Raw genomic sequence first — 16,230 nt, forward strand, 5'->3', positions numbered from 1 at the left:
AATGATAGAAGAAGGGGTACTTGCACAGGTGAGTATGGAGTCGTATAGCTTGAAGAACTTTTACATCATTGCTGGGGTTACAACAATTTTCACAACAGCCACCTACGTTCTCCACTGTCAATATTATCAGCCGTCAGTTCAAAACACTGCATTTAAAACTTATCCCCTCATTAAAGCTGAGACAATGACTATTGTTCAGGTCCCAAGTAGCAGATTATTAGGCTATGAGAAGGCATTATTAGAAATCTGATATGGTACTCAACTGATAACTATGCCTGAATACTTTCCAACATGGAAACTCCAAATCAAGATTCCCAATTAAACATCAGAATATTTGTATATAATATTTTGATAATCTTTTAAAACGAAAAGAATTTCATATTTCTAGCATTTCAAATTTTCTTATCACGACTAGGGACATACCTGAAGCTGTCACAACATGAGCTGGTCCATGCTGCAAATGCTCCATAGTTTGTGGTCTGATCTCTGAGATTACTTGATGGTTAGAACTTTGATATTCAACTAATTTCACTGCGTCAGACTCAAATGACTGGATATCCACCGACACAAGACACACTAACATATCTGATAAGAAAAACAAATTGCTTACTAAACAAGTCCAAAACTAAAGTGGAATATGGCTTTCATAAATGTTTTCTCATTTTAAGGCCCATTCAAAATTTGTCCAATTAAGCCGGTTCACAATAACAACGTATGTTGAGAACTTTGGATGTCTGCTGCCGTCCACCCACGCCTCAAAAAACCACCACTTGACCCCATCAATCTTGCAAACTACTGATCCATCTCCAGCCTCTCAAGTCCTTGTAAGGTGTCTCCTTCCTAAATTTGTGCCCAATATCTCGAAATCTCCTTGTTTGAATCCTCCAATTAAGGCTCTACCCTGCCACAGTACCAAAAAAGTTCTTAAAGTCACAAATGTCATCCCACACACCTGTGACAAAGCACAAAGGTAAGCTTTCCTTCCTCCTCCTTCTCTACCTGCGTACTGCCTTTAACAGTTACCGTAACATTTTCTTCTAAAGCCTGTCCACACTCATACCAGTTGGGTGTGACAACTTACACCTCATTCACCCTTTTCTTCTTGTAGCCAGAGAATCACTTACAATGGTTTCTCCCTCCACTCCAGCACTGTTACTTCTGGCGTCCCTCAAGGATCTATCCTTAGTCTCCCCTCATTGCTCACCTCCAGTCTGTCTCTTGACTATATCATCCAAAGGCATAGAGCTAGTTTTCACAAGTACTTTAAGCATATCCAGTACTACCTCACCAATATCTCTGCAGACTCCTCCATTTTATTCCATTGTCAAACTCTTTGCCTGACATTTAGTACTGAGGGAGGAAAAATGTTCTATAATTAAGTACTGGGAAGACAGAAGCCATTGCTTTCAGGTTGCTATTCCAAAGCGAATGACTCCATCCCTCTCCCTGAGGAGGGTCTTAAGATTAAGACAGGCTGCTCACAACCGTGGCATCGCATTTAGTCCAGAGATGACCTTCTAACTTCTCATTCATAGAAACATTAAAACTGCATGACTCTACTCCTGGTTCATCTCATTTGCTTTGGAAAACTATTCATTTCTTTGTTATCTCTAGAATTGAAGATATTTTAATGTATTTCTTGCTGATCTCCTACACTCTACAGTCTGTGAACTTAAGATTATTAAAAATACTGTTGCACTTAACTTGTATTATGTTCCATTCTCCCATTGCCTCTGTGTGAGATGGTCGACATTGGCAACCTGTTAAGCAATGTTTGCTTTACATAATTTTCATCCTTCCTTTCAAAACCCTCTGTGGCCACGCTGTTCCGCTATCTCCTCTAACTCTGGCATCTTGTGTATCCCCAGTTTTAATCATTCTATCATTGGTGGCTAAGTCTTAGCTGTCTGGGTCCAAAGCTCTGGAATTCCCTCCCTACACTAACTCAAAAGAACCTAACTCACTGTGCCCTTCTACTCTCAGGAGCACTACTATTACACAGCCATCCTGTTCCATGGTCTTCATAGGACTAAAACATGATCTACAGTTAAAAATGAAACTACATGTTTTTCTCACTCAGCTAAGAACACCTCCACCCAAGTTTAAAACAAAATAGATTCCAGAACACACTAACAAACTATGGAGACCTTGTCATTTACCATGTTGGATTGCAAACAAATGTACATATTGCACAAGACTCATTAATTCTACAGCCAGGCTTCAAAAACTGTTTCAAATGAAATCACGTTGGTTACAGAAATACTTAAGTTAATTATTACTTTCAGTCACACATGAAAATACATTGGTTACTAACAACTCCAGAAATGCAAACAGCTAACCTTAAATATTATACATATAAAGCCCAGTTTACATCACGACTGATTCCTATTCAAAAATGTTGTTCCTCCTGAAAAAATGCATAACTTGTCTGAAGCACAATGCACATAACAAAATAACCAATTTAAATACATTTATACCAATCTTAGTGCTTCATTCAGCAAATAAAATTACAAACAATTCATAGAAAAATACAAGATTTTCTCAAATTTATTAATTTTAGGCAGAACGTGACATTCCATTAATACTAGCAACATTTAACAACATAACTTTTTAAGAATTTAAACATCGAATGTTGGCCCCAGAGTCAAGGCCAGCATTTACTGACTATCCCCAAATGGTTGTATGAAGGTGATGGAAAGCCATTTTCCAGAATCACTGGAGTCAGTGAGCTTTAAGCACTTCCTCAATGCTGTTAGGTAGGGAGTTTCTGATATAGCGCTATAAAAAAACGTCAGAAGTGTGCTGTGACTTAGAGCAGGAACCTGTAAATAGGACCTCTTCAACTGCTGCAGATGAACTTAGAGCATGGGTCACTTGGAACTACGATGTTGTGGCCATCACTGAAACTTAGGTAACTCCGGGACAGGAATGGTTGTTGGAAGTTCTGGGATTTAGATGCTTTAAAAGAAATAGGGAGGGTGGTAAAGAGACGGCAGAGTGGCATTGCTAGTCAGGGCTAGTACAGCAGCTACTTAAAGGCAGTTCGAGAATGATAGGTCTGCAGAGTCAGTTTGGGTTGAGGTCAGGAACAAGAAAGGAGCAATCACTTTGTTGGTTTTTTTTTAAATACAGACCCCCAAATAGTTGCAAAGAAGTGGAGGAGCGGATTGGGAGACAGATACTGGAAAGGTACAGAAGTCACAGAGTTGTAGTCATGGGTGACCAACTTTCCAAATATTGATTGGAAACTTTTTAGTTGTAATAGTTTAGATGCAGCAGATTTTGTCCATTGCGTTCAGGAAGGATTCTTGACACAGTATGTAGATAGACCAACAATAGGAGAGGCCACTTTGGATTTGGTGTTTGGCAATGAACCGGGCTAAGTGTTCGACATGTTGGTAGGAGAGCATTTTGGCGGTAGCGATCATAACTGTTACTTTTACAGTAGTCATGGAAAAGGATAGGTACATACAGCAGGGTAAGGTTTATAATTGGGGGAAGGGGAATTATAATTCTGTTAGGCAAGAACTGGGTAACATAAAATGAGAACAGATGCTGTCAGGGAAGAGCACTATAGAAATGTGGAGATTGTTTAAGGAATGCATACTGTGTGCACTCGATATGTTTGTCCCTAGCAGGCAGAGAAGATGCGGTCGAGTGAGGAAGCCTTGGTTCTCGAGACAGGTCAAATGACTGGTTAAGAGGAAGAAGGATGCTTATATAAGGTTTAGGAAACAAGGATCGGAAAAGGCTCTAGAGGGATACAAGTTAGCCAGGAAGGAGCTGAAGAAAGGACTTAGGAGAGCTGCAAGGGGCATGAGAAAACCTTGGCAGATAGGATCAAGGAAAACTCCAAGGCTTTTTACATGAGGAATAAGAGAATGACCAGAGAAAGGGTAGGGCCGATCAAGGATTGTAATTTGTGCACGGAGCCTAAAGAGATAGGAGAGGTCCTTAATAAATACTTTTCTTCGATATTCACAACTGAAAGGGACCTAGTCGTAGGGGAGGACAGTGTGAAACAGGCTGGTAGGCTAGAAGAGGTCGATGTTAGTAAGGAAGATGTACTAGGAATTTTGAGGAACTTGAAGATAGATAAATCCCCTGGGCCTGATGGGATTTATCCAAGGATTCCATGGGAAGCGAGGGAAGAGATCGCAGGGCCTTTGGCGATGATCTTTTCGTCCTCACTGTCCATGGGTATAGTGCCAGAAGATTGGAGTGGCTGGTTCGGCCACATCTGGAGTATTGTGTCCAGTTCTGGTCACCTCATTACAAGAAAGATATGGAAGCGTTGGAAAAGGTGCAGAGGAGATTTACCAGGATGTTGCCTGGAATGGAGGGAAGGTCTTACGAGGAAAGATTGAGAGAGCTAGGGCTTTTCTCTTTAGAGTGACGAAGGATGAGAGGTGACTTGATAGAGGTGTACAAAATGATAAGAGGTATAGATAGAGTAGACAGCCAGAGACTTTTTCCTAGGGTGGAGGTAGCTATTATGAGGGGGCATAGTTTTAAACTGAGTGGAGGTAGATAATAGGGGAGACGTCAGAGGTAGGTTCTTTACTCAGAGAGTGGTAGGGACGTGGAATCCATTGCTGGAACGGGTAGTGCAGTCGGCCTCATTAGGGGCATTTAAGTGGCTATTAGATAGGCATATGGATGATAGTATAAGGTAGGGGTGGAGGTTAGATAGACCTTAGGTTTACGAGTAAAAGCTCGGCACAACATTGTGAGCCAAAGGGCCTGTACTATGCTGTACTGCTCTACGTTCCCCTTGTTTTACTAGATGATAGAGGTCACAGATTTGAAAACCACAGAAAAAGGAGCTTTATTGGTTGCTGCACAGTATTTGTAGGTACAGTGCTCCAGTGATAAAGGGGTGCCAAACATGCTCTGTGCCAGATGGTGACCAGAGTGTTGTTCATGGTAATATCACAACATAGGAAGGTAGGACTTCATCTCGGTCATGGAGTGTTGCAGATAGATGCAACTGCAAATGGTCAATTGGCAAGCATCGGGATAAAGTCAGTATTTCTCGTGTATAATCTCTCACCACTCACCAGGCCCATTCCAGCAGCCTCGGTCATTGAAGGCTTGACCAGTTTGGTCAACAGTGATGTTACCAGGCTATTCAGAGATTGACATTGGAAGTCCACAATCCAGAATACCTTTGGTGTCCTCGATATCCTGCATGCTGTTTCCGAGTCATGTTTAGCATGAAGGGATATAGGTTCATCAACTGAGGCTAATAATCAGGAGATTTCCTTGCCTAAGTTTGATACCATGAGAATTCTTGGGTCATGAGGCAAATTTGAAGGCAGGTAGGGCTATTCCCTCAACTATTAAACCACACCTTTGGTGGAACTGCTTTATCAGTTGGTCAGGACATACCCAGGAATAGTGATGAAGACTGGGATGTTAGCTGAATAGTATGTTTCTGTGAGAATGACGGTATCGAGCTGATTTTTTTCACCAGGCTGTGGACAGATCTCTCAATTTTAGTACAATGAGTGGAAGAGGACTTTGCAGAATTGATAAAGGCACACTTGGCTCTGTTATTTACACTCCGACCAGTACTACCTGGAGTCGAAGCACTATTATTGCCAGAGAACAGCAGAATCCCACATGCCAATTTGTGCTTGTCACTCCCCAATCTTATTAACTACGCTCTGTGCATATGTGTGTGCAGTGGAACCCTTAATTATACTTTGTTACTTTGTCCCTAACTCCATTATCTTCCTATTCTCTAATTTTATGCTATTGGCCTCTCCCAGTCTTTGTCCACTCTGGTATTATTCTCCAATTTTCTTTGTTTCCCAAACCCAAGGGTGGGAACCATTTTTTCTTTTCCCTTTTAAAGTACACATTAGAATGCTCACCATGTTCTCTCTAATTTAAATGCAAAAAGATGTAACATGCAAATCTTAAAGATTAGCAACGAGAGTCGGAAAGTTCAGCAAAATGGAAGATGGAAAGGCCACAAAAAGAAAATTTCCCAAACATTAACTGCATTTAAATATTCCAATCTAAGTTTTTACAAAACCTCAATTTCTAATTTATAATGAACAACATTCCAATCTGTAGAAAATGTCACACTTGTCTTTCAGAGAGAGGATACAACATAATCAGCAAGTCATTAATTGATTTAGATAAATACACCCCAAGGGATTTTGCTGCACTAAGAGTAAGAATGACGAAAAAAGTCTAAACGAAGTTACTGCTTTACCTTCAACAACATTTAAACTTACCCACACATTTTTCCACGCTAACTATCTTTGTGCAGGGTACTTCTCCTAGTTCAGTTAGCATGTATAGCACCTCTAATGAGGAGATTACCAGCAGCATATCAGGCAAAGTTAGATGACATATAATTTCTTTGTAAGACTCCTGATCCACGTATTCACATATCAAATCTGCATTATCTTCAGCTCTACATAGATTTCCTAGTATTTCCATACCTGCAAAAACATAAAATAATGTATCAAAACACCGTGTAAAACTAAACAGAATCTATGACATTATGACAGTAGTTACTCACCTCTTATTTTCAAACACTTGTCGCAGGAAAGTAGACATTTAGTTACAGTATGAAAAATTAGATGAGTACTTTTAAAATCAACAGGATCCAACTGAAGCTGTAAAATTTAAAAAAGGCATGTTACAATACTGCATGCATTGTAGCCATATTACCATCTAATAACTGAGTGATATATATTGTTGGTTCAAGATTCACACTAAGAACAAATTTTAAGAAAGTATAGCTGGAATCAAATTTAAAAGATTATAGTTATAGGACAAAGACAGGTAATACAGTTTTGAAACAGGTAGTGTCCAAATACTGAAATTGTGTAATGTAAGTAAAGCTAGCAGATATTGTTATCAGGTGCTTGCTGGCAACTGATATTGAAACAAAAACATACAGTAGTTAGAAACACATAAGGACTCAACCCAGAAATCATCCGATCCTATTTTGGAGAAAGAATGAATAACGGAACTAAAAAAAAAAAATTGCAAGACATTCAATGACACAGTATTGGGAAATATAAGACCTACATCAGGAAACAAAGCAAATTTCCAGAGAATGTGAAGCACCCAAAATCATTATGACTACAAGTCTGAATATTATAAATTAAGAAAAGTGCAATATTATTAAGGGAGAATTGGTTGTCGGTCAGTAAGACTAACAACATTTGCCAAAAATTATATGGAATGGTCTGGCAGCTTCAGGCAAGGAGCAGATTTAGGTATTAGCATTTAAAGGTTGCTGTCTCAGTTTAGTCACTTGACCATGAGCTGAACTGTGCTGGCGTGAAGTTGTTGCTTTTGCTATGTACCCCTAAAAACTCAAAAAGAATGAGAATACCATTAAACAATATGACCGTTTTGACAGTAAATTCTGGTCTACTATTTAAAGGTTAAGTACCCTTTTAACTACTTGGTAAATGCTATTCATAATAACTCGCATCTCTGACTCCAAAAATGAACTCGAGTTGTACAGTCACATTCCTCCAGATTAATTGTTTGGAGATTGCGAAAATAAATTTAACTTTTACTTTCCCTTTGCCTCTCTACCCTCTCTCTTTAAATTCAGTCATATTTCCCTAACTGTACCAGATCTGACAAAAGGAACACAAGGCTTATAAGCAAAAGTAGGTCATTTGGTTCTCTAAGACTGCTCTACCATTCAGGAAGATTATGGCTGACTTGGTTGTGATTTCACGACCATGTCCAATAAAGAGAAAATCTAACCACTTCCCCTTCACACTCAGTGGTATTACTATCACTGATTCCCCACTATCAACATCCTAGGGGTTACCATTGACGAGAAATTCAACTGGACTTGCCATATAAATACAGAGGCTACAACAGCCAGTAAGAGACTAGGAATACTGCAGTTAAGTGACTCTCCAAAGCCTGTCCACCATCTATAACGCTGAAGTGTGATGGAATACTGCCCACTTACCAGTGAGCACCGTTCCAACAACATGCAAGAAGCTTGACACCATCCAGGACAAAACAGCACACTTGACTGGCACCACATCCAAAAACATCCACTCCCTCCATCACAGATACTCAGTACATACCGCTGTCTACTATCTACAGGATGCACTGCAGAAATTCACCAAAGTTCCTTAGACAGCACCTCCTAAAGCCATGACCACTTCCATCTAGAAGGACAAGGGCAGCAGTTACTTGGGAACATGAACAAGCTGCATGTTTCCCTCAAGGCCACTCACCATCCTAACTTGGAAGTATATCGTTGTTCCTCAAGCGTTGCTGGGTCAAAATAATGGAGCTCCCTCCCCAAGGGCATTGTGGGTCCACCTACAGCACACAGACTGCAGTGGTTCAGGAATGCAGTGCACAATCACCTTCTCAAGGGCAACCTGGGACAGACAACAAACTTGCCCAGACAGCGACAGCCATGACCCACGGGTGATTTTTTTTTTAAAAAAATGCATGATCACCACTAGACTAGCTTTTTAATTTTGAAATCTTTCATTGATTTCAAATTTCACCATCTGTTATGTTGGGACTTAGCCCATATCCCTAGAACATAGGTCTGAGGTCCTGGATTATTAGTCCCGTGACATTACCACTATACCACCCCAATTATATCTTCTTTTCAAAAGGAAGGAAACCTAAATTGCATGCAATAGTTCAGATGTAACTCCCCAACCTCCTGTACAGTTGCAATAAAACTTAATTCCTTTAAGGTTCAAATCACCTTGTAGTAAATGATAATAATCCATTTGCCTTCCCAGCAAATTAACTTTCTAATGATTCACACACTAGAACATCCAGGTTTCTCTGTACCACCAAGTTTTACAATCTCTTTCCAGTTAAGTGGTCTGTAATAAATCTCATTCTAAGCAATTGAACTTGGCATTAGATGCTCTATATAATAAAATCATAACCATCTGAATACAGCTTCAGCATTCACAATATCTGAGTTTATAATAAAACCAGATGGGAAACTTTTCTGCAAGGAGGTGAAGTCGTGTCATACTAAAAGTAGGCATCCCAGCTGTGGTTTTGGAACGATAATATGTTTGAAGAATTCTAGGAATTTCTATTCTGTCAGAATCACCGATGACAGAGATCCCCTTCTCCCTGGATCTAATTTATCTCCAGTTTAGCATCAGGAACAATGGTCTTCAAAAACAGCTTGACATTCCCCAATGAGAATCTCAGACTTCCCTACTCCACCAACGTTTAAAATGGATCTCACTTCCAGCATAATCATCGACTAACATGTCACTAATGTTTGCCCTAGTTTTTTTGCCTGTTACTTCCCCCACTGCTTTCCTTCAAGCCAAAATTGCCACCCAAACTCCTTGACTTTCCTTCCTGCCCTCATGATTGCTGACATTCTAATTAGTTCCTTTAAGCTATTGTCCATCTTTTAAATTTATGGCTCTCTTCCTCAAATGCTCACCTTCCCATCACTCAGTCCTTGGTAGTATTCCATCCCTAACCTCCATTTTGGCTACAAAGTCTTCAGCATATTGTCATTTCCCAAAACTTATGCATTTTTCCTGCAACTCAATGTTTAAAGTTTTACCAATTAGGTTACCAACACAGAGGGTTATAAAAAAAAACCCTTACTAAGACTGCCACCTTTTTTGTTTTCTTTCATCCGATATGACAATCAGCATTTGCTGCTGCTCCTTAATTACCCTCAAGTACATAGTGATGTGCTGTCTTCTTAGCCTGCTGTTATCCAAGTGGTGCAAGTACACCAATGGTGCTGCTTGGGAGTTCCAGGATTTTGGCCCAGCGACAGTGAAAGAGCAGCAATATAGACCTAATTAAGAACGCTGTGTTGCTGAGAGGGAAACTTGCAGGTGGCGGTCTTTCCATGCATCTACTGTCCTTTTCCCTCTTGGTGAGAGAGATCGCAGGTTTGGAAGGTGCAGATAAAGGACCATGGCAAGTCACTGCACTGGACTTTATAAACGGTGCATGTTGCTACTACTGGCATCAGTGGTGGAAGGAGTAAATATGGAAAGTGGTGAATGTGGTGCTGATGAAGTGGACTGGATTATTCTGGATGGTATAGAGTTCCTCAACTGCTGTGGGAGCCGTACTCAACCAGGCAAACAAAAAATCTCCTAGCATATTCATACCTTGTGCTGTGTAGGTGCTAGGCAGATTTTGGGCAGTCAAGTTACATGCCTCAGAATTTGAAATCTCTAACCTGCTCTTGAAGGCAGTCCAGTTCATTTTCTGGTCAATAGTAACTCCAGGATGTTGTCAATGTGGAATTCAGCGAAGGTCATGCCACTAAACATCAAGGAGAGGTGATCACAAGTTCTGAAGAAGGGTCACTGGCCTCAAAACATTAACTCTGTTTTTCTCTCCCCAGGTGCTGCCAGATCTGCTGAGTTTCTCCAGAAATGTATTTGTTTCAGATCTTCAACATATACAGTTCTTTGTTTTATGATTAGATTTTATGTTCTTGGAGACAGTCATTGCCTGACAATGCTGATGAAAATGATTAAGTGGAAATGAAAAAGGAGCAAGCATAGTCAAAGCAGATGCAAGTTTCTTGCTTCGTTCTTTCTTGAGCATGTGATTTAAGTGCAAAACAAATCGTGTGGCAAATCTTGCATGAACAGAAAAAAGTAAGTTGTGAATGTCAGACTAAAGGAGAAATCAGAGGCTGACCGAAGGGGACGAATGATAATAGCTATTCTTTGCCTAACATGCCAAGTGCTAGGTCCATTGATGCACTTCTTGGGGCAGTCTGCTGGAAATCAAACCATGCTATTCCTTCACTTGTCACAAAAGTTAAAGATTTTGAAAAGTACAGAAAATTTTCCCCAATTTACCTGTCTTTTACACCCAGGTTGACAGAAAGCAGAGACCAGGTTTCTGTACTTAAAAATGATCATTTATCACAAATAAATATTTTTTATGTATAGTTAGAAAGTATGAATAGCTGACATATAATTCTTCTAGTCAAAGTTCTAAACCCATTATAAACTACCCCTTCTGCATACACGTAAAGAAAAACACAGGAATACAACCAAAAAGAGTTTTATGGGCAGAGGTAAAGACTGGGAAAGGAGTTTGATGGCCCCTGTTCACAAGGTCTGCTGAGATGGTCCTTTTGGCTTGTCAGGATGTGCTGCTCCTCTATAATCCTTTTCCAGATCTTTTCATCGATTTGCAGGAAACTTATACAAGGTATTTGACTTAACGACTAGAAGTAGGAAATCAAATAGCTATCTTCAGGTTTGAGATTTTTTTTTTTTAAACTGAAAAAAAAACAACTCCTTCTCCTCCAAAGATTTCTGCCTTTGGTTTCTGCCAAAACATTCACATCACAAGGGTTCAGCTACCCAGGAACCAATGTCATAGTAATTGGTAGATAGAAGACTTTCGTAATTAAAAACTGGTCTGTGGACAAGGTGACTAATCAGCTACTCGTTTGTCAGCCAAAGCTCCATTCCTTAGCCCCAGCTTGTCTGCTAGCTAAATTTCCACTACTACTTGAACAAGCAGCGTCGTAGGTAGTACTTATGAGTGTCAGGTTACTTGTTTTTAAATGCAGCTTATCTTAAAAAAAACACACACATTGTTGCAAGTCTTCCCACTTCAATCCACAAATCAAAAATACAGAAAATAAAAATACAGTCTTTTTACTACAGTATGCAACTAAGTATTTATTGAAGATGATTTGAACATATTCCTTAGTTGAGCGTATGACCTAGTTTAAATTAAGGAGTAATTGTAACAGGACAGAGTATAAACTGTTTTACAAACTGAAATGTCCTATTTGTCAGAATAATTTCATACCTCAGCTGCTACGTTACCCAATGTGTCCAGCCCCAGTTGCTTGAGAGAAGCATACTGACAATGGGAACATAACAACAGGAAACGGACACATGTACGGTGAGCTGCCAATAGCTTCACATTTCCTTCCTCAAATGACAAATTGCGAAGGATTACTGCTATCTGAAGTATACGTTGCCCCTCAACATCATTGATGCCCACTTTATGAGGGGGATGGAATAAAGACGACTCCGTATCGATTTCTATACTCGTACCTAAATTAATATAAAGACCAATTTCAATTACAGGAGCAAAACAGCAAAACGTAAGCAAAATTACAGATTTATATGGAAAAACAAAGCGGCAGAACAGAACAAAAGTGCTAATGCTCCTTCCCTCCACTTTGGGAGTAAATCAGTAATTCTCATACCATATATCTTCAACAATACAATAGAATTTGGGAACTCACCTCATGAAAATTAAGGATAACATAATTTTTAAACCATTCAACCCTACAGAATATTGAACAATTATAAGCTGTAGATGCTACTTCAGTCTTGAAACAGTGCAATTAAAATTATAATAAATATCAACTTTTCAGTTAAACTTTTACTTCGTCTCTTGTACTTTGAAAAAATTATTACTTTACTAACCTTGTGGTCCATTGTTCCTGAAAATAATAAGTTCCCGTATTTCACTATCTTCAACATTATCTTTCCAGAACTACAAAAGTCAAAAGAGAGGCCATTTTAAGTTATACCAAGCATAATAAACTTCTTGCTAGAACTTTGTTAACAGTATTCATAATGAAACTGCATATGAAAATAAAGCCACAAAGAATACTCATGCAACAGTCCTTCAAAATGTTACCCACAGAATTTTATTCATATCACTGCAACAATAGGTATTTTGGATTTAAAATGATAATTCAGCGTGGAAAATTACCACCTGATACAGTAGTTGAATAGCTAATAATTCAGAAGACTGAGATAATATGCACATTCGTCAAGATGTTTAAATGTATTTGTCTATCAATATGTAGATATACAGTTACATACAGAACAATTACTGAATGTAGAAAACTAAACATTTCACACATCCTAAAAACAAATCTAAATTCTGAATAATTATTGAATTACACTTGGATAATTTGAGTAGTATATCAAATACACACAGTTGTTACTGAAAATAAACAGGAGTTTTAAGTTGAGATTTTTATGAAGTCTCATGTAACACAGAAAACGTTTCAAGTTTGAGTTAAAAGAAGTGGATTGTAGAGACAATATTTCAAAACAACCAAGAAGTGATAATTCTGATGCAGGTTATGAACAATTCCTCAGATATAATGCAACTTTTAATTAGATAAATCTTTGCAAAAATACATTGGCTAACTGAAATTTTATTGACAGCAGTCAAAGAACAGCACTTGTTTCTCACAATGCTGGTCATAGAGTTGTCAGACTTTTACGTGGAGATTCTCTGTAATTAGGGCGTACTCCAGCTCAATGTCCTCCACAGAAAACCGGTAACATTTTTTTTTAAGCAAGGCGAACAACATTGTGGCTCTTCAGCCAAACAACTGGATTGAAGAAACCTCATTGAGGCACAGACTGGATTTCATTAAAATAGTCAGGTCCCTGACATCCAACAGTGAGAAGGATGAAGGATATTGGAAAGGAAACCTCACTGGCCACCTAGACTAGTATTAAGAACTTGACTGAGCAGCAACAGTAATTCTAGCCCAAATAAAATTAAGCTTAGCTAGCCACCTGCTATTATTCTATAGGTAGCAAGTAATAGTCAGATCCTGGACCCACTACGATCACGTTGGGGTGTTACCCTAATATGACATACACTAATTTTGCTCTAGGTTCCATCTCCAAACCGGTCTCTGTGGGACAAACAAGATTTAGCCCTGTGTTAATCCAAGAATTTCAATTATGTACAAGATAAGAAACAAAAAGAATTGAGAGAGAGGAGGGAATAAAAAGATAAAAAATTAAATCCTTAGCATGAATTGAGCAATCAGACACCAGGTGACTAAAATTCAACTTTCTGCATCTGCATCACAGGAGTTGTTTTGCAGTAACTAGGGGAGGTGGTAATGTCACACTAATAATTCTGAAATCTTCTGAGAACAGGAGTTCAAATCTCATCACGGTAGATGGTGAAAACTAAATTCAATAAATAAATCTGGAAATTTAAAAAAAAACTAGGTTAAACTGTGGACAGTTGCTTTAAAAACAGAAACAACTGTCTGCTCCACTAATGTCTTTTAGGGAAGTAAAGCTGTCATCCTTACCAAGTCTGGTCTGTACGCGACTCCAGCCCCACAACATTGAGATCAACTCTTAACTCAAGATCAACTTCTGAACAATTAGGGATAGGCAATAAATATGCCTCAGTAAGACACACACACTCCATGAACAAAAAAATTATGACCTGCCCTTTTAAGAATTTGCTAACATACGTCTGAACACACTAGCCTAACACCTTTTTTTTTGCTGTGTTTAGTGGACAAGTTGTCATATTGTGGTTGGGTCACTCACCGAGCTGGTTTGTTAGTTTGCAGACATTTCATTACCCTGCTGGGCAACATCATTAGTGCAGCCTCCGATGAAGCGTTGTTGGGTTTTCTCGCTTGGTATTTAAACTCTGGGGTCTGTTGGAATTGGTTACCTCATTTCCAGTTTTTCTTCACAGTGGTGTATAAATAGGGTCTAATTCTAAGTGTTTATTGATGGCCTTCTTGGTCCACAAATCTACTCAAGAACCTTAGACAACTTGTCATAAATACCACAATTTCCTGTTCTTTCATTGATTTCAGTCCTGAATCTATTAACAGGACAGTGTTACAGTGTAGCCTGTGAATTACAGTAAACTTGTACCACAACATTTGGATTTTTGTATTTAATTGTACGTATATGCGCAAACTATTTACTCTGTAACTACACTGAGCACAGCAAATCTCACTTCCTTTTAGCAACACACAGTTCTATATATTCCTAGTTTTAAATCTACTGCAGAATGGTTTTTAGAAATGCTATACACAAGCTTATGTGCAAAAAATTTTGAATTTTATTAGCTCACTTCACTTGTCTGCTCTGGGTCATGTTCGCCTAATATGGTACTTGTCCCAGCAATGGCGGTCTTGTCCCAGCCGTGACTTCAGGGTATTCCATCATTCCTCAATTGGCTTTCACCCAAGCCCTCGAGCTGTCAACTGAACTGTGATGAACTTTGCCATAATTTTACTTTTTTATTATTGTGTATTACTTCTGCCATTGACCTCGGTGCCACGGTGGAGCAACTTATAAAACTTTTCACTGTGCTTTTCATGTAAAAGTACGTGACAATAAATTTCTATTCTACCTTTTTAATTCATGCCAGTAATTCCTTTTCTTTTCAAAGTTAATTTTACACAGAACTTAAAACCGCAATTATGTCCACGATAAGGAAACGCAAAAACCTCCACAGCATATGGAGTACCATACGTGCTGCCAGTGTACACAGAAACTAAAAGTCAGAGACACCAAGCTTCTTCAGTTCAGATTTTCTATAATGAATTATGGAACAATTAGAAATATATAGCGTGGCTTATGGATGAATCAAATAGTAAGACATGAATATACACCAATTTTTTTGTGAACGCATGCATGCTTGCTTGCCTCAATGTAGGACATGGAAGTGCAAAATGCATATTGCAGTAATGTTTATTTACTGTCAGCAATGGACACCAAAATCTCAGGAGAAGTCACAAAGTTTGACAAAACACTGATACTGATATAAAAACAAAATGCTGGAGAACCTCAGAAGTTCTGATATCTTTTTTTGCAAATTTTGAAAAGGACTCCCTTATCATAGGTAGAAGCAGTCTGTTCCTTCTGCACTGAACTATAGGACCATTTCAATTAATTATCACTGCAAAGAGTTTGCTGTCACAGCACACCAACTGGATACAATTCCCAAGTATAAATTCCATTACACACCATATATAACAGTTCACCAAATTAACAAAAAACTGAAGGAATTAGTTGAGGGACAAATGGGACCAACAGTATAATGCATTACAAGTCAAGACAGCTCTCTCAGACTTATTCTGAGCTTAGCTAAATAATCTTTCATCTCTCATCATGGAATTAAATCAACGATGGTTTTGGAAAGGAAAATGAACGAGTTTCACAGCATCAGTCTTTTCAATAATGCAGGGTATCGAAAGGGCCTGAATCTTAGTTACTACTTCTCTTGTCCAAAATTAAATGGCAGTGTTTTGGTCCAACAGGATGTTAGATATTAGTGGATAGCTGCATACCAAAGCATGATTCTATTTTTCCATGCATTAAATAGAAGAGGTGAACTTTACAAGGCTACATCAAAAGTGACTTAGATCAGCCTCTGCCAAAGTTACAATAATTTAGTTACTTCTATTAAAAAAAAAACTTAGGAGAG

General features: G+C 38.7%; 1 protein-coding gene across 1 annotated transcript in view; it reads right to left on the bottom strand.

Annotated features, from left to right (window-relative positions):
* Positions 1 to 16,230, bottom strand: part of arid2 (AT rich interactive domain 2 (ARID, RFX-like)) — a 138,758-nt gene that overhangs the window by 44,153 nt on the left and 78,375 nt on the right. The window contains exons 8-12 of the mRNA XM_048607954.1: positions 12,435 to 12,504; positions 11,806 to 12,056; positions 6,539 to 6,635; positions 6,249 to 6,458; positions 424 to 585 (exon numbers count right to left, since the gene is read on the bottom strand). Coding sequence (XP_048463911.1) covers positions 424 to 585; positions 6,249 to 6,458; positions 6,539 to 6,635; positions 11,806 to 12,056; positions 12,435 to 12,504 — 790 coding nt within the window. The remainder of the gene's footprint in view (positions 1 to 423; positions 586 to 6,248; positions 6,459 to 6,538; positions 6,636 to 11,805; positions 12,057 to 12,434; positions 12,505 to 16,230) is intronic.

This window comes from Rhincodon typus, chromosome 18 (assembly GCF_021869965.1).
Source record: "Rhincodon typus isolate 14 chromosome 18, sRhiTyp1.1, whole genome shotgun sequence".
Lineage (NCBI taxonomy): Eukaryota > Metazoa > Chordata > Chondrichthyes > Orectolobiformes > Rhincodontidae > Rhincodon > Rhincodon typus.